The 20,835-nt window shown below is 38.4% G+C and overlaps 1 protein-coding gene across 1 annotated transcript in view; it reads right to left on the minus strand.

The window, feature by feature from the left end:
• The window catches only part of tmem8b (transmembrane protein 8B), a 225,618-nt gene that overhangs the window by 17,508 nt on the left and 187,275 nt on the right, over positions 1–20,835 (minus strand). Inside the window, exons 7-9 of the mRNA XM_063018330.1 lie at positions 7,461–7,557; positions 5,818–5,941; positions 4,004–4,143 (exon numbers count right to left, since the gene is read on the minus strand). Of these exons, the coding sequence (XP_062874400.1) occupies positions 4,004–4,143; positions 5,818–5,941; positions 7,461–7,557 (361 nt within the window). The remainder of the gene's footprint in view (positions 1–4,003; positions 4,144–5,817; positions 5,942–7,460; positions 7,558–20,835) is intronic.

Consider the following 20,835-nt stretch of genomic DNA (forward strand, 5'->3'; position numbering starts at 1 on the left):
GTTGATATCACATGTTTAATTACTTTTATATATCATTAAATAATCGTTTTAGCAATAGGACCACTTATGATTTAGACCCGCCACAAATCCACCCTCTGTCATAGTGTGAAATACATTTTTCAGGAATGTCTTCAATCTCTAGTTACAGGAAAGCACACTGATCAGCCATTACATTAAAACCATGTTATCAGCTCCACCTACCATATAGAAGCACTTTGTATTTCTACAATTACTGACTGTAGTCCATCTGTTACTCTACATACTTTTTAAGCCTGCTTTCACCCTGTTCTTCAATGGTCAGGACCCCTACATTATTTAGGTGGTGGATCATTCTCAGCACTGCAGTGACACTGACATGGTGGTGGTGTGTTAGTGTGTTGTGCTGGTATGAGTGGATCAGACACTGCAATGCTGCTGGAGTTTTTAAACACCTCACTGTCCCTGCTGGACTGACAATAGTCCACCAACCAAAAATATTCACTCAACAGCGCCCCGTGGGCAGCTTCCTGTGCCCACTGATGGCCCAAGGTTTAGAAGATGACCGACTCGAACGACAGCAACAGATGAGCGATCGATGAGACTTTACATCTACAAGGTGGACCGACTAGGTAGGAGTGTCTAATGAGTGGGCACAGTGTTTAAACACTGCACTGCTGTGTCTGATCACACACCACCACCATGTCAGAGTCACTGCAGTGCTGAGAATGATCCACCACCTAAATAATACCTGCTCTGTGGTGGTCCTTTAGGAGTCCTCACCATTTAAAGAACAGGGTGAAAGCAGGATAAAAAAGTATGTAGAGTAACAGATGGACTACAGTCAGTAATTGTAGGACTACAAAGTACTTCTATATGTTAAGTGGAGCTGATAATATGAACAGTGTATGTAGAAACAAGGAGGTGGTTTTAATGTTATGGTTGATCAGTGTATATTACAAAAAGTTTCCAGTGGTGTTTGTCCATGTGTTGATTTGTTGGTCAACAAATACATGGACGGCATTACGACAATACATGAACTTATACCTTCCCCTCTAAAACAACAAAACGGAACCATGCCTTTGCTATCTCACTTACATCTCTTTCTAAACAGGTTCATAAATATAGATTGGATGCTGAAAACCTGCTGTGTGAACACGGTGCAAAAAATAGGTGCAGCAAATTTCAATCCAATTTTGACAATGGTTGCCTGATCAGTACAACCCCCCGGAAAAAAAAGCCAACTCGAGGACTAATTAAATGCAAATAGAAACAATCAGCCGGCACTTTTACAGACACTTGAAAAGAAAGGTTGTGTTTGTGTGTATGGAATCAAAGCGTGTCTTCTTCAGATTAAAAGATAAATCTTTAGTTGCCAGATGTTTGCCTGCGCATATCCTGCAGCTTGTACACCAGCGACAGCAGCAGTGATAAAACGAAAATGCAAGACACAAGAGGACACCTAATTGGGAGGTAAATGAGAGGCTTTCATTTGCATATTTGCAGCATTATTGCTTGTCCTGTAATTAGGGAATGGGTTGATCGGTGAGCATTTATTCGCAGGGTGATGAATGACATGCACATGCCTCAGTCGTTTAACTTAACCTGCCAATTAGCATTGATTGGTGAGTAACTGTCAAGATGGTTGATTGTGTGGAAATGTAGGAAATATTTGAGTAATTATGTGAAAATTTTGAAATATTTTAGTGATTAAAATCACATTGATCTTTAATCTGACTAATGCAAAGCAATATGTTGTGATGAAACTGAGAAAACATGTGCTGCACATCAGTGATCTGATTATTATAGGAGTTTAGCAGTTTACCAGAACATTCTGGTAATCATGTAAACAGTGTAGTGTAATATCCAAAATCAGGGTGAGGCTGTTAGGGGGGATTTTAAGACATCTGATAAGGCCACCTGATTTTAATTCAGTTTTTATTTAGCATGTGTACTCTTAAAGTAAAATATTGACTGATACCTGTGAGGGCCATGTTTGTTATGGCTTGGGATTTACATTTTTTTTTTTTTTAGTTTGTTTATTTATTGTATATATTGTATATATTTTTTCTCAGTTTTATTTATTAAATATATATTTTTTCTCAGTTTTATTTATTATATATATTTTTTCTCAGTTTTATTTATTAACTTTTTCAGACAATACAAAAAGAATGATTCAGTTTACAATTTACAGCAAGTAAAAATGTGTTGTACAATAAGACGAGAACATTTAAGCATAAATATAAGTATGCAATGTGGCTACGCTTCATATTAATGCCACATCTATTTATTACCCCAAACGATGACACTGATAATTAACAAAGGATAAAAAGTAAATGACTGCATCTACAATCTATCTAATGCAGGTAGAGGCTAGCCAAAAGGATTAGGAAGTCACTTTGGGTAACTAATAGACTACAGGTGCACCACATATCTAAGAAAGGGCTCCCAAGTGTTCGTAAATTTGGAGAGGGTGCCTCTCGCTGTGCGTCGGATTTTTTCCAATTTAACAGAATGAAAAATCTCCCTAATCCACAAAGAAAACAGGGGTGAGCTAGGCCGCCTCCACCACAACAGGATCAGTCGCCTCGCCTCAGGATCGGCCTCACATTTAGATAACTGTAAAGTGGGAGAAGGAATTCCAAAAAGAGCTGTAAGAGCAGATGGTTCAAAAGGAATTCCAATGGTCCCGGCGAATGTGTTAAAAATTTCTGACCAGAATTCATGCAGGGAGGGGCATGTCCAAAACATGTGTATATATGAGGCTGGTGCCTGTTTGCATCTGTCACAAGTAGGGTCAATATTACTATCAAATTTGGATTGTCTAACCTTAGTTATGTGAGCACGATGAAGAATTTTACATTGAATCTGCCCGAGTTTTGCACAAATAGACGAAGAGTGAACTCGATTTAAGATGTCCTGCCACATGTCTTCTGAGATCACACATTCCAGATCCTCCTCCCACAGAGTTTTTAATAATGAAGTTGGGCGTAATGAATGAATGAGATTATAAATGATGGATATTGCACGCTTCAAGGTTGGGAAAGGTTTAATAACTACGAATCCGAAGATACCTAAAGAAATGCTGTTTAGGAAGACGATATTTCTCTGACAATTGCTGAAAGGACGCAAAGATATCCTCAAAAAATAGGTCTTTTAATATGTCAATTCCCAGGGTAGACCAGGCTGAGAATGCTTCATCCATCAAAGAAGGAATAAATGATTTTATTATATATTTTTAATAAAGATAATTAATTATTTTTTAATTTAATAATTTTTGTATTTTTTTTTTGTCTGTCATTATATTATATATGACTACAACTGGCTAGTTTGACTGCACCTATTTCATAGTGGGCAATGGTCTCTATCAAGGATAAAAAGAAGAAAAGCACTTTCTTTTCAGTAGTTTTTTCAGTTTATTTATTTATTTATTATATATTTTTTAATAAAAACATCATTAATTTTTTTATTTTATATTTTTTTGTATATATTTATTATTAAGACGAAACCTTAGACTTAGATTTATTATTAAGACAAAACCTAAGACTTAGAACATGCATACGAAAACTAAAACTATTAATTTAATAAGCTTTTTTTTATTTTATTTACAATGCCTTTTAACTTCATCGCATGACCTCTTTATTTCTTGTCAGTCATTATTTGTTTTAGGATTACAGCTGGCTAGTTTTACTGCATCCATTTCATAGTGGATAGAACAGTGGTCTCTTTGGCAAGGGTAAAAAAATGAAACCAAAACTGTCAAGCTCTTGCAAACATTAAAAGATGCTAGAAGACAGGTGACACTGGCCACAGTCCAAAGAGCTTTACAACCACATGGGTAATGTCATTGCTGGGCTGTGAATAGTGCACCACCCAAATAACATCATTCTGATTAATAAATGTAGTACAGTGGGGTGACAAAGATGGGATACAATCAGTAATTCTATATGCACAACATCTATCGGTATGTATGTGTAGCTTGTAAAATAATCAGTGAATGTGAATTAGTCTAAGGGTTTGAGATTACCTGCTTTGCACTCGCAGGCAGCATACAGGTAGTTATTAGTGCGAAGAAGCTTGCACTGGCCGTAAGTGCCACAGTCATTGATGCATGGGGTCAGATAGGACCGAAGATACACTTCTGCTGTTACGTTGCATGCCTCGAACCTGCAAAAGATACCATTTGTTATGTTAGGTGCAGCCTAAAGTCAACTACACAGACGTTCCTTCTATAAACATAGATCAGGAGAGGAAGAACTGTGAACCACGTAACGGGTAAAGCACTCAGACAAGACACAAAGTCAGAGTTTCAGATGCCTTCTTTCATTCTGAGTACTACAAGAGCTTATACAGACACGGATATCTCTAGAATAGGCTTATCGTTTAGTTAAAAACAGGACCAGAACCAGATCAGAATGGCTCTGTGGTTAGCGTTATCTGCAGAAACAGAAGTGTGCAGTAACAGAGTCTTTTGCAGCGATAAAGTCACAGATCATAATGCAAGCTACACACTTCTCTAACACTATGCTGTTCATTCTTTCTTTAACAATTCCAAACTAAACTTTTACCAAAAAGGTTATGATAGTGTACTGGTTAGTCTAAATGCTGAAAATAAATAATAATAATAATAATAATAGTACTAAAAGTAATAATAATAATAATAATAATAACAAAGAATAGTAACAATAATAAAAATAATAACAATAGTAATAATAATAATAAAAAAATAATAGTAATAATAATAATAATAATAACAATAACAATAGTGATAATAATAATAATAATAATAATAATAATAAAAGTAATAAAAATAGTAAGAATAATAATATTAATAATAATAATATTAATAATAGTAACAATAATAATAAAAATAATAACAATAGTAATAATAATAATAAAAATAGCAATAATAGTAAATATAATAATAAAAATAATAACAATAGTAATAATATTAATAATAAAAATAGTAATAATACTAACAATAATAATAAAAATAATAATAGTAATAATAATAATAATAAAAATAGCAATAATAGTAACAATAATAATAAAAATAACAATAGTAATAATAATAATAATAATAAAAATAGCAATAATAGTAACAATAATAATAAAAATAATAACAATAGTAATAATAATAATAATAATAAAAATAGTAATAATACTAACAATAATAATAAAAATAATAACAATAGTAATAATAATAATAATAAAAATAGTAATAATACTAACAATATTAATAAAAATAATAAAAATAGTAATAATAATAATAATAATAATAATAATAAAAATAGCAATAATAGTAACAATAATAATAATAAAAATAATAACAATAGTAATAATACTAATAATAAAAATTGCAATAATAGTAACAATAATAATAAAAATAATAACAATAGTAATAATAATAATAATAATAATAAAAATAGCAATAATAGTAACAATAATAATAAAAATAATAACAAAATGCTAGTGTGTTACTTTTCGATGGTAATTTTTGTGTTTGTTTAAGTGGTAGAGTTTATGTAAGGTGTAAATAAAATAACTTGTGGTACAGTCTATTGCTTATTATTTAGTACATTTTTAACTGTTGTTCCTGCTGTTTGCATGTCCTCCTGCAACTTTTTTCATGCGATTGCTGGCGTATCTTTTACATTCTATATACATTCTATGTAGTACATATAAACAATGGTAGTTTTTTCAATTAATAAAGTAACTAAATACATGTTGGATTACTGTAAATAAATGCTTTACAATGACTGACAGTTCACAACATAATCTGACCTCCATACTTCCTCCAAATGTACTTGACTTAAACCAGTGTACTTCAGTTAAACTCACCCGTGCTCTGTTGCACGTAGAGATCGGAGGCTGAGGTACCAAGTGCCAGTCTGGGGATAGGGGATTCGCAGCTTTGTAACGTTCGTTGTGGTGTTCACGGACAGAAGGAACCCCGAAACAGACTCTGTAAAAGGTGCACAGGATTAATGAGGCAGTTTAGACACATAAACAGAGACTTTAGCGCATTATAAATACAAACACTTTCTAATGATTTAAGGACGGGTAGATTAAATGAAAATGAAACACAGTAATTTATAAAATGTCTTTCACAGATTAGTTAAATACATCACAAGAATTACATAATTACCTTATCAGCTATTGGTTTTAAAATACACTAATCACTAATTTGTTATTTAAACAACGTTTTCAGGGACATCCTATTCAACAAGATAATACCGAGCCACCAGACATTAATAATAATAATAATAATAATAATAATAATAATAATACAATAATAATAATAATAGTAATAATACTAATAATAGTAATAAAAATAATAACAGTAAAATAATAGTAATAATGATAAGAATAATAACAATAATAATAATAGTAAAAATAATAGTAACAATAATAATAATAATAAATAATAATAATAATAGTGATGATGATAATAATAATAATAATAATAATAATAAAAGTAATAATAATAGTAATAATTATAGTAATAAAATAATAATAATAATAGTGATGATAATAATAATAATAATAAAATAATAATAATAGTAATAATAGTAACAATAATAATAAAAACAATAACAATAGTAATAATAATAATAGTAACAATAATAATAGTAATAAAAATAATAATAATAGGGTCTTTATACCTGCCTATATCCTAACTAGGAGCAATAATAATAATAATAATAATTATAACAATAATAACAATAATAATAATTATAATAATAATATTATTATTAATATTATTATTGGTTATTATTATTATTGTCATTCTTATTGTTTTTCTTTTTGTTATCATTATTGTTGTTTTTAATGTTATTATTATTATTATTATTATTATTATTATTATTATTACTCCTAGTTAAGATATATGCAGGTATAAAGACCCAATTCACTGGGCCCTGGACAGCTCACCAGTCCATCACAGGACAACCATACACACATTCATACTTAGGGCAATTGTAGTATCTCCAATTAACCTGCCTGCATGTTTTTGGACTGTGGGAGGAAACCAGAACACCTGTAGGAAACCCACACAGTCACAGGGAGAACATGCAAACTCCACACAGAAAAGACCCGGATCGCTCCACCTGGGAATCGAACCCAGGTCCTTCTTTTCTTGCTGTGAGGCTACAATACCAATTGTAATTGCTAAGCACTCAACCAGGCTGGTGACCAAGCAGTCTAGCGGTTAAGGTACTGGACTAGTAATCAACAAGTTGCTGGTTCAAGCCCCACCACAGCCAGGTTGTCATTGTTGGGCCCTTGTGCAAGGCTCTTAACCCTTAATTGCTTAGACAGTATATTGTCATGGTACTGTAAGTTGCTTTGGACAAATGCAGAAAATGTAAATGAAGACATTGAAGACATTTAGAAATACAACTGGCTGTAGAATTTATAGAATTACCCCATTATGCATTAATTAGCACATGAGCTAAGCACACTGGATGTTAAGCTTATCTTACCAGATTCACATTTTATGGAGGAATTGTCTCGAAGGGCCAGTGGCATTCCGTGATGCAGGCAGCCAAACACTGTAATGTTTTCCCCTTTCGTTGAGGACTGTACACAAAAAATAACAATCGTTATCGTTAACCTGAAAATAATGACCATTATCTAGTACATATTTAAAATACACACTTGCACTATTAATTAAAAGCAGTTTGAATTAAGATTCCCGCAAATGCATGTAAGGGGCAAAAGGGCAAAAGTGGTTAGTTTCATTATATTTAGCATAATAATTATTGAAACCGAATCAAGGCTGGAACACTCCTCGGGACGGCTGAGCGGGAGTAATCAAGGGGTACATGCCATGTGCTAGCGTATGCCCTCTGAATGTCTGTAGCCATTTGAAAATAGAGATGTTCATCCGTGTATCTCCCTCGGTGCATGAATTATAGAAAAGGCTTGGCGCAGATGTGAATTCAGCACAGACAGGAAGAGAGAGAGACGGAATAAATTAGCGAAGACGAGGCAGACAGACACGGGGCTAACAGAGAAGTGTTATGTTCTTTTTATCTAATCAGTGTTGTTAGTTAAGGGCTGTGAGGCATGAAGCTGTCTGGATGGGGTGTAGAACAAGCTTTTAATAATTTAAAGTTGTTCCCGTTGTTCCTGCCGCCTCGTTAGAGCACAGCGGGGCATATCTGACCCCGAAAGATGTTAACTTAGCTCGCTGACTTTCAAATACTTAAGTTCCCAGTCTGTAAACTGGTGAAGGGCAATGATCACAGAAGATGGAAATACTCCTAAGCGTCTAAGATTGGGTGAATGGCTGAAGGTGTGATGTCTGCGATAGCTCGATGCCCTGTTTAAAGCGTATTCCTATTCTGTGCCCAGTGTTTCAGGGAGCTCTGGACCTTTTGCAAACCTGATCAGACTACAACAACAAAGACTCCTGTGTTCACACCCAGGTGGCGCAGCGGGATATTCCGCTAGCACACCAGCGCTGAGATTCTGAACTCCTTGGTTCGGAACTCGGCATTGCCACCGGTCGGCTGGGCGCCATCTAGCGGTCATAATTGGCAGTATAAGTGAGTTTTGTTAGTGTATGTACAGTATGTGCAAGTGTGTGTGTGCGCATTTGTGTATGTATGTATGTTTGTGTGTGTGTGTGTATATATGTACACTGATCAGCCATAACATTAAAACCACCTCCTTGTTTCTACACACACTGTCCATTTTATCAGCTCCACTTACCATATAGGAGCACTTTGTAGTTCTACAATTACTGACTGTAGTCCGTCTGTTTCTCTACATGCTTTGTTAGCCCCCTTTCACGCTGTTCTTCAATGGTCAGGGCCATCACAGGACCACTACAGAGCAGGTATTATTGAGGTAGTGAATTGTGAAATTGACATGGTGGTGGTGTGTTGTGCTGGTATGAACGGATCAGACACAGCAGCGCTGCTGGAGTTTTTAAATACCGTGTCCACTCACTGTCCACTCTATCAGACACTCCTACCTAGTCGGTCCACCTTGTAGATGCAAAGTCAGAGACGATCGCTAATCTATTGCTGCTGTTTGAGTCGGTCATCTTCTAGACCTTCATCAGTGGTCACAGGACGCTGCCCACGGGGCGCTGTTGTGTGGATATTTTTGGTTGGTGGACTATTCTCAGTCCAGCAGTGACAGTGAGGTGTTTAAAAACTACATCAGCATTGCTGTGTCTGATCCACTCATACCAGCACAACACACACTAACACACCACCACCATGTCAGTGTCACTGCAGTGCTGAGAATGATCCACCACCTAAATAATACCTGCTCTGTAGTGGTCCTGTGGGGGTCCTGGGTATTGAAGAACAGCGTAAAAGGGGGTTAACAAAGCATGCAGAGAAACAGATGGACTACAGTCAGTAATTGTAGAACAACAAAGTGCTTCTATAAGTTAAGTGGAGCTAAGTGTAGAAACAAAGAGGTGGTTTTAATGTTATAGCTGATTGGTGTATATGAGAGTAACTATACACAGTAACCCATTGAAAGAACAACAACAAAAAAAGTTAATTCTGAATTAACCCCCCAAGAATCAGTAATTTTAACAGCATACTTCTCGGTATTCATGAAATAGAAACAAAAGGAGCACAAGTAAATGCGTAATTTATCTCTAATGGTTGAAAGTATTGGACAGAAAGCAGTAAGCAAGAGTGGACGCCAATGATGTGCCAATATCTTAAACGGTATATTCATCTTGTACAGCAATACAACCTCAAACAACAACATCCACAATGCTATTGTCCTTGAATGCATCACCATTATACAAATTGCTATTCCCCATGTATGACCATTAAACAGATTTATTTGGATGCTGCATGTATCTCTAAAACATGAAAACTATGCCAAGCACCTGTGTTTATCTGGCCCTGGACCAGACCCCAATCAACAAAGTACATTTCTCAATAATCACTAATGGCTACCAGGCTTAAGCATAGGGCGCCGCTTGGACATCATTCAAATCCCCTAGTACTAGTAGCTGGAAGTGTTTACATTCTCTCTGGGGTCAGAGCGATGCCAAATAAGATAAATATAACAAATAAATTAACATGACAACAAATTGTGAAACCACATTTAACAATTTATAGCATGCAAATGTTTATTATGGCTGCTGTAACTGATGTCCATATACTTGTAGTTGTACAGTGTATCTGAGCCACACCCATAGCTAACAGGTCCATAAAAACAAACATACAGCTATGCAGGGACATACATTTGGAAACAAGTGAGTTTAATTATTAATAATAATAATAATAATAATAGTAGTAGTAATAATAATAATAATAATAATAATAATAATAATAATAATAATAATAGTAGTAGTAGTAGTAGTAGTAGTAGTAGTAGTAATAATTATTTTAAAACAATAACAAGACAACAACAAAATAATAATATAATAGTAATAATAACAATAATAATTATTATTATTATCATAATTGTATAACATAACAAATAATAATAATAATACCAAAATAATAATAATATTAATAATAATAATAATAATAAGACCAACAATAACATTAATTGCATAACAATAAAAACAAAAAACAAGACAACAAAATAGTAATATAATAGTAATAATAATAACAACAATAATAATAATACCAAAAATCATAATTGTATAACATAGCAAATAATGATAATAATAATAATAATACCAAAAATAACAATAATTTTAAAACAATAACAAGACAACAAAATAATAATATTAATGATAATAATAATAATAATAATAATTAGAATAATAACAATAACAATAATTGTATAACAATAAAAAATAAAAAACAAGACAACAACAACAAAATAATAATATAGTCAAAATAACAACAATAATAATAATATTAATAATAATAATCAGAATTGTATAACATAACAGATGATGATGATGATAATAATAATAATAATAATATTATTATTATTATTATTATTAGAATAGGACCAAGAATAACAATCATTTTAAAACAATAAAACAATAAGCATAATTTTAGCTTCAATAAAATAATAATAATAATAACAACAACAGCTTTTTGCCGTCACATTTAGTCAGAAAGACGCTGTGTATGTTGTCTGTATTTTGAGTCCGTAATGACAGCAGACTTGCACAGATAGTTAAGAGATTGTTGACTTGGCCGAGTTAATTATAGTTATTCGTAGCTATTTAAAATATAGTATATCCTAAATTGTGCATTTATCTACCCTGTTATGATAAAATAAATATTGTACAGATTTAATAAAACATTTTAGCCTTTTTTCAAATCATCAATTAAGTTAAAACAGAGAGAGTAAGAGAGGAAAACAAAAAAATATGTATATGGAAAGCTGCACATACGCGCTTACCAGTTTATTACCTAGGCCAAACACTTTAAAGATGTTCACCAGTGACGTTTTGTACTAAATTTGTAATGGATGAGTTGACATCACTTGTAAATAAAGCTCGATCTCACTTTTCAGAACCTTTTAGTTGAAAATGAATGAATAATACATAATTCATTATTAAATTGACAAGTCCTTCACAGCTCATGAGAGAACTATCAAACGAGGCCAAAACGAAAGACACGGCGCTGATTTCCCATTTATCATCGTACCTGAAAAAATCCAGATTCATTAGTGTTTGGACATTTATATCGACTTTCTCATATCGCATTTTGAACCGTGCACTAATTAACTTAAGACTTGCTTCAGAAGCCTCTACATCTAACACAATTAGGCTGGTATACATTGATGAGCCAAAACATTAGGACCACCCACCAAAAATTTGCATAGGAGTTCCTATTTCTTGTGCATGTCACCTTAAGGAATGTAATAAATGATGGGCCGATGGAGTTAGTACACGTGTTGAATGCAGCAGACATGAGCAGGGTACAGACCTGAGTGACCTTTAAGGGCCAGATCATTATGACCAGATTATCTTCAAAACGATGAGGGCTGCTTACAGGCAGGGGTAGTGAGTACCTGCCAACAGTGGTCCAAAGTGGGACAAGTCACGAACCGCCGGCAGGTTGTTGAAAGCTATGGCATCTGGTATGATATTTCACTTTCACAATTACTGACTGTAGTCCATCTGTTCCTCTACATACTTGTATTTTTAGCTTTCACCCTGTTCTTCAATGGTCAGGACCCCCACAGGACCACTACAGACCAGGCATTATTTAGGTGGTGGATCATTCTCAGCACTGCAGTGACACTGACATGGTGGTGGTGTGTTAGTGTGTGTTGTGCTGGTATGAGTGGATTATACACAGCAGCGCTGCTGGAGTTTTAAAATACCGTGTCCACTCACTGTCCACTCTATTAGACACTCCTACCTAGTCGGTCCACCTTGTAGATGTACAAGTCAGAGACGATCGCTCATCTATTGCTGCTGTTTGAGTCGGTCATCTTCTAGACCTTCATCAGTGATCACAGGACGCTGCCCACGGGGCGCTGTTGGCTGGATATATTTGTTGGTGGACTATTCTCAGTCCAGCAGGGACAGTGAGGTGTTTAAAAACTCCAGCAGCGTTGCTGTGTCTTATCCACTCATACCAGCACAACACACACTAACACACCACCACCATGTCAGTGTCACTGCAGTGCTGAGAATGATCCACCACCTAAATAATACCTGCTCTGTAGTGGTCCTGGGAGAGTCCTGACCATCAAAGAACAGCATGAAAGGGGGCTAACAAAGCATGCAGAGAAACAGATGGACTACAGTCAGTCACCCTGACTATAGAACTCCCACCCCGACTATAGAACGTCCACCCCGACTATAGAACTCCCACCCTGACTATAGGACATCCACCCCGACTATAGAACTCCCACCCTGACTATAGAACGTCCACCCTGACTATAGGACATCCACCCAGACTATAGAACGTCCACCCCGACTATAGAACTCCCACCCTGACTATAGGACATCCACCCCGACTATAGAACTCCCACCCTGACTATAGAACGTCCACCCTGACTATAGGACATCCACCCTGACTATAGAACGTCCACCCTGACTATAGAACGTCCACCCTGACTATAGGACATCCACCCTGACTATAGAACGTCCACCCCGACTATAGAACTCCCACCCTGACTATAGGACATCCACCCCGACTATAGAACTCCCACCCTGACTATAGAACGTCCACCCTGACTATAGGACATCCACCCTGACTATAGAACGTCCACCCCGACTATAGAACTCCCACCCTGACTATAGAACGTCCACCCTGACTATAGGACATCCACCCTGACTATAGAACGTCCACCCCGACTATAGAACTCCCACCCTGACTATAGAACGTCCACCCTGACTATAGGACATCCACCCTGACTATAGAACTCCCACCCTGACTATAGGACATCCACCCCGACTATAGAACTCCCACCCTGACTATAGAACGTCCACCCTGACTATAGGACATCCACCCTGACTATAGAACGTCCACCCCGACTATAGAACTCCCACCCTGACTATAGGACATCCACCCCGACTATAGAACTCCCACCCTGACTATAGGACATCCACCCCGACTATAGAACTCCCACCCTGACTATAGGACATCCACCCCGACTATAGAACTCCCACCCTGACTATAGGACATCCACCCTGACTATAGGACATCCACCCTGACTATAGAACTTCCACCCTGACTATAGAACTCCCACCCTGACTATAGAACTCCCACCCTGACTATAGGACATCCACCCTGACTATAGAACTCCCACCCTCACTATAGAACTCCCACCCTGACTATAGGACATCCACCCCGACTATAGGACATCCACCCTGACTATAGGACATCCACCCTGACTATAGGACATCCACCCTGACTATAGAACTCCCACCCTCACTATAGAACTCCCACCCTGACTATAGGACATCCACCCCGACTATAGGACATCCACCCTGACTATAGAACTCCCACCCTGACTATAGGACATCCACCCCGACTATAGAACTCCCACCCTGACTATAGGACATCCACCCCGACTATAGAACTCCCACCCTGACTATAGGACATCCACCCTGACTATAGGACATCCACCCTGACTATAGAACTTCCACCCTGACTATAGAACTCCCACCCTGACTATAGAACTCCCACCCTGACTATAGGACATCCACCCTGACTATAGAACTCCCACCCTCACTATAGAACTCCCACCCTGACTATAGGACATCCACCCCGACTATAGGACATCCACCCTGACTATAGGACATCCACCCTGACTATAGAACTCCCACCCTCACTATAGAACTCCCACCCTGACTATAGGACATCCACCCCGACTATAGGACATCCACCCTGACTATAGAACGTCTACCCCGACTATAGAACTCCCACCCCGACTATAGGACATCCCACCCTGACTATAGGACATCCACCCCGACTATAGAACTCCCACCCTGACTATAGAACGTCTACCCCGACCATAGAACTCCCACCCTGACTATAGGACATCCACCCCGACTATAGGACATCCACCCTGACTATAGGACGTCCACCCCGACTATAGAACTCCCACCCTGACTATAGAACGTCTACCCCGACCATATAACTCCCACCCTGACTATAGGACATCCACCCCGACCATATAACTCCCACCCTGACTATAGAACTCCCACCCCGACTATAGGACATCCACCCCGACTATAGAACTCCCACCCTGACTATAGAACGTCCACCCCGACTATAGAACTCCCACCCTGACTATAGGACATCCACCCCGACTATAGAACTCCCACCCTGACTATAGGACATCCACCCCGACTATAGAACTCCCACCCTGACTATAGGACATCCACCCTGACTATAGAACTCCCACCCTGACTATAGAACTCCCACCCTGACTATAGGACATCCACCCTGACTATAGAACTCCCACCCTGACTATAGAACTCCCACCCTGACTATAGGACATCCACCCTGACTATAGAACTCCCACCCTGACTATAGGACATCCACCCCGACTATAGAACTCCCACCCTGACTATAGGACATCCACCCTGACTATAGAACGTCTACCCCGACTATAGAACTCCCACCCCGACTATAGGACATCCACCCTGACTATAGAACTCCCACCCTGACTATAGAACTCCCACCCTGACTATAGGACATCCACCCCGACTATAGGACATCCACCCTGACTATAGAACTCCCACCCTGACTATAGAACTCCCACCCCGACTATAGGACATCCACCCTGACTATAGAACGTCCACCCCGACTATAGAACTCCCACCCTGACTATAGGACATCCACCCTGACTATAGAACGTCTACCCTGACTATAGGACATCCACCCTGACTATAGAACTCCCACCCTGACTATAGGACATCCACCCTGACTATAGAACTCCCACCCTGACTATAGGACATCCACCCTGACTATAGAACGTCTACCCCGACTATAGAACTCCCACCCCGACTATAGGACATCCACCCTGACTATAGAACTCCCACCCTGACTATAGAACTCCCACCCTGACTATAGGACATCCACCCCGACTATAGGACATCCACCCTGACTATAGAACGTCCACCCCGACTATAAAACCCCCACCCTGACTATAGGACATCCACCCCGACTATAGAACTCCCACCCTGACTATAGAACGTCCACCCCGACTATAGAACTCCCACCCTGACTATAGGACATCCACCCCGACTATAGAACTCCCACCCTGACTATAGGACATCCACCCCGACTATAGAACTCCCACCCTGACTATAGGACATCCACCCTGACTATAGAACTCCCACCCTGACTATAGAACTCCCACCCTGACTATAGAACTCCCACCCTGACTATAGGACATCCACCCTGACTATAGAACTCCCACCCTGACTATAGAACGTCTACCCCGACCATAGAACTCCCACCCTGACTATAGGACATCCACCCCGACTATAGGACGTCCACCCCGACTATAGAACTCCCACCCTGACTATAGGACATCCACCCCGACTATAGAACTCCCACCCTGACTATAGAACGTCTACCCCGACCATAGAACTCCCACCCTGACTATAGGACATCCACCCCGACCATAGAACTCCCACCCTGACTATAGGACATCCACCCCGACCATAGAACTCCCACCCTGACTATAGGACATCCACCCTGACTATAGAACTCCCACCCTGACTATAAGACATCCACCCTGACTATAGAACTCCCACCCTGACTATAAGACATCCACCCTGACTATAGGACGTCCACCCTGACTATAGGACGTCCACCCCGACTAAAGAACTCCCACCCTGACTATAGGACGTCCACCCTGACTATAGGACATCCACCCTGACTATAGGACATCCACCCCGACTATAGGACGTCCACCCCATCTACAGACAAAGACGCAGAGCTTGGGGTGTTATTTATAGTTTTATTGCTCTTTACATTTGCGCTGTAAGCCAAAACCACTCCCATCAAACATGGTCCGCGTATATCAAGTAGCAAACGTGAGACTGGTTTTTACGAGATGGTGTGGGACCTGTCACATTTCTATTAGCTCGTTACACATACCAGGTCCCTGTGTTGAACCCTTTGTTTACATTTCCTCTGATTCACAAAGTCAACAGTATGTTAAACAAGCTTTATGAGATTTAATGTAGGGGAAAAATCACAGACGTGCAAAGACCAGATTAGCAGCCAGACGCATCTATCAGATTTGCTTGGGCTTAGATAAGAGAGCTGATGTATATTTTATTATATTAAGTATATCATTTAGAATAGAATGCTGGGCCGCTCAGGTGGCGCAGCGGTAAAGTACGCTAGCGCACCAGAGTTGGGGTTTCGAATACGTCGTATCGAATCTCAGCTCTGCCTTCCGACTGGGCTGGGCGGCTGCATGAACAACGATTGGCTGTCGTTCAGGGTTCGAGGGTAAAAAGTCGGATCGTAGGTCCTCATAACTGGTGCGACTGCGGCCCCTGCTGGCTGACTGACGGCGCCTGCACAGGGTTGAGGAATAATGCTGATTGGAGTTTGGCCCTCTGTACACAGTGCAGGTGAAAAATGCAGTCTGTACTGACTGTACGTGCCGGAGGGGGGGCGTATGTCAGTTGAGAGGCGTCCTCAGTCAGCGGTGAAGGGTCGAATCAGTATGGAGGACGCAATCAGGGTAATTGGACACGACTAGATTGAGGGGAAAAAGTGGGAGGGGGGGAATTGAATAGAATGCTGCCAATTTTATTCACAGTTTTATCCATAACTGTTAGCTAGCAGGTTCTTAAAAGCACTTATATAGAGTCAATTATACGTTTCTAGTAGAATGTGACAGGCTGGGGAAGGCCATTTTTGTTCAAACAGTGGACCTATTGAAATCTGATAACAAACATATTAGGGTACATGAACACATCAGTGTAAATGCACTGGACTATTCCTCATAACCCCGACAGTCATGTTGCCTGCTGCGTTTCCTGCAGGGATCCCCATTATGCTAATTACTCAGAGATTACTCACTGCTCAGCATCAGACAGATTATGCAGCCCGGCAGGACTATATCAAAATCACGCTACATTCGAGAGAAATAAACTGACGTTCAGAGAAGCTTTAAGCACCAATGTAATCGTGTGCAATAATAGTAATGTTATACCTAATCTGGGCTAAATAAATATTACTTTTTCTTGTTAATACATAAACTAGTAAGCACTAGGTAATTATGACTGCCCTGTCAAGTGCTTAGCAAAAGCTTTAAAAATCAGCAGTGAGAAGTTTTGCACTGTTTTTGTCTGGAAACAATGAACCCAATCTGGCAACCCTCCAGTTATTTCAGTGTCCCAGGTATTGTGAGTGAGTGATTGGATTCTCATTCAAGATGTATTCCTATTATGTGCCCAGTGGTTTTCGGGTACTTGAGGATCCACTGTGACCTTGCAAATAATTAAATGTATGAACGTTGTTCACAATGAGTGTGAACGTGAAATGTGTTAGTATGACATCTATTAGAAATCTCAGTGCACTTATTTGTACTTATAAATACGAGTTGAAGCCTAGCGGTTAAGGTACTGGACTAGTAATCAGAAGGTCGCTGGTTTAAGCGTAACCTAAGGGCCCTTAACCCTCAATTGCTTAGACAGTACAGTTGTACCTTGTAACTCAATGTCCCCTAAACTTGAAATCTCTGAAACTCGACACCCTTTGTTCAGCACTCGGCTTGAGCGGTGTGGTAAAACGTCATCAAAGTGCGAATATGAGACGAATCTGCATTTGTGTAGAATAACAGTCAAATCCACTCTGAAAGCGTCCACGTGTATCTGTGTTTATCTGTATTTTTCTCCTGTATTTTTCTCCTGTTTCACTTTTAAACTTGTGTTATAGCTCGGGGTTTTAAAAAATAGTGAGAATCAGCTTTTCCGAGAGAGTCTAACACGCTTATTGTTAAAAAAAAAAAGCTTAATGTATTAATATATTAAATAATTACCACTCATAAGTTCTCTCCACGAATGAAATTCCTCGCTCATTGTTTTAGTATAATAAGTCACGTTAAGCTTTGTGCATCGTCACACTCCATAGGAAATAACAGCACAGCCAGAGCAAAAAATTTTGCCGCTTCTCATGTGTATGCGCTTTTACTGAATGGAATACGTCATTCCAAGATCAAGCATCTCCACGATTAAGAAGCATAAGGAAACAATAAAGAAGTAAAGCTAAAGTGCAGGTTTTATTGTTTTTTTATATTGATTTTTTACTGTTTTTCAATTGTATTTTAGTGTTTTTATATTATATTTGTATAATTTATTAATTCATATAATTATTAATAATATAAATTATTATTATGTAATTATATAAATTAATTATTAGTAATTATATAAAAAAAATAATATAATAATTTATATTTTGGTGTATAAGTGTCAAAAACAACCCTATTATTTTTCATTAGCCTAAAATATATGCAGTTCCACAGGACCACGGAACGCATTAACAGGTTTCTTATACATCCTTATGGGAAAAAATACCTTTAAACTCAACGCCATTCCCAGAACTAACTGACATCGAGTTTCAAGGTACCACTGTATACAGTCACAGTACTGTAAGTTGCTTTGGATAAAAGCGTCTGCTAAATGCATTATCCATCATCAATCCATCCATCCATCCATTCATCCATCTATCTATCTCCCATCATCCATCCATCCATCTATCTATCTCCCATCATCCATCCATCCATCTATCTATCTCCCATCATCCATCCATCCATCCAAAAGATGCTACTCCTCTTCATGCATTTTATTGTTGACATCTAACTGCATTCTTCATTTAATGAAATATGACTCCGAGTTAGAAGTCCTTTTTTTAACGGTGAGCCAGGTTGCTGTGAGACCCTGTTCTTAAGAGCCATGTCCTCTATTGATTACCTCTGCTGCCAAGCATTATGCCCAGACTACCGCTGCACCACATGTGCTCCCAGACTAACAAAGTTTCTGTGAATGGTTCCCCATGAATAGCCCTGTTGCTGTAGAAAGTTTCAGCAAGATAAACCTAATCAAAACTGGACACCTATGGTTCTGCAGGCCAGTGAGAATAGTTCTTAGTATGAGGTACGACCAGCAGTTAATGGTGTATTAATAACATGGATTTTTATTGAAATGCTCAATAAGGATCCGGCCATATTGAAATGTAGCTGCATATTCCTGAGAGAAAATGAAGTACAATTGTATTAAAATTATGTGACATGAGGAACCCTGACTGCAGGGATCCCCATTATGCTAATTATCCAGAGATTACTTACTGCTCAGCACCAGACAGATTATGCAGCCCGGCAGGACTGCAATGTGTGATTTGCGCTGCTATATCAAAATCACGCTACATTTGAGAGAAATAAACTAAATTAAAGAGAATTTTCAAGCACCCATGTATTCTTGCACCATAATAATAATGTTTTATCTAAGCTGGGCTAAATAAATATTAGCTTTTCATATTAATACATTAACATTTTCCCCCTACAAAATAAATACTGTTAGTGTTGTAAAATAATGAATTGCCCCTAGTGAGCACTAGGTAAACATGACTGTCCTGTCAAGTGCTCTGACCTCAACCCTTATTGACACGTTTGGGATAAATTGTAATGGTGACTGTCAGCAAGGTCCCCAAATTCACTGATGATCTTTGTTTTAGTAATGCAATAAAAGTAACTTTTGTAAGGATCTAGGACTTCACTAAACCACAGCGAGAGCTATTATCTGTGATGAATCTATCTAGAGTGGCCATCCTGCTGAAATGTATCTTAGGGCTTTGTGACAACTGACATGGAAAAATGTGGTGAGAATTCAAAAGAAGTCAAATGGTACCAACGTAAGATTTATTAAAACACAATTGTAGATTCTTACAGCAGTATGTATGCTGAAGAACAAGGAACGAGTCACATTACGATTTCAACACTTGGGTGTTGGACTTTGGAACCTCCATTCAGTGCTAACTTGTTTCTTATCTGCTTACAACATTTTACAACAGCCCAATGACATTTTGCTTATCTCGGTGCATTCCATTCCAGCCTCACCTCAGGCATCCATCCATCCATCCAACTGACCCATCCATCCATCCATCTATCTTCCATTATCCATCATCCATCCATCTTTTCATCCATCCATCTATCTTTCTTCCATTATCCATCCATCCATCATCCATCCATCCATCTATCCGTCCGTCCGCCCCCCCACCCATCCATCAGCCATCCATCCATCTATCTTTCTTCCATTATCCATCATCCATCCATCCATCCATCTATCTTCCATTAGCCATCATCCATCCATCCGTCCATCTATCTTTCTTCCATTATCCATCATCCATCCATCCATCTATCTTTCTTCCATTATCCATCATCCATCCATCCATCCATCCATCTTCCATTATCCATCATCCA

The sequence above is a fragment of the Trichomycterus rosablanca genome, chromosome 21 (assembly GCF_030014385.1).
Source record: "Trichomycterus rosablanca isolate fTriRos1 chromosome 21, fTriRos1.hap1, whole genome shotgun sequence".
Taxonomy (NCBI): domain Eukaryota; kingdom Metazoa; phylum Chordata; class Actinopteri; order Siluriformes; family Trichomycteridae; genus Trichomycterus; species Trichomycterus rosablanca.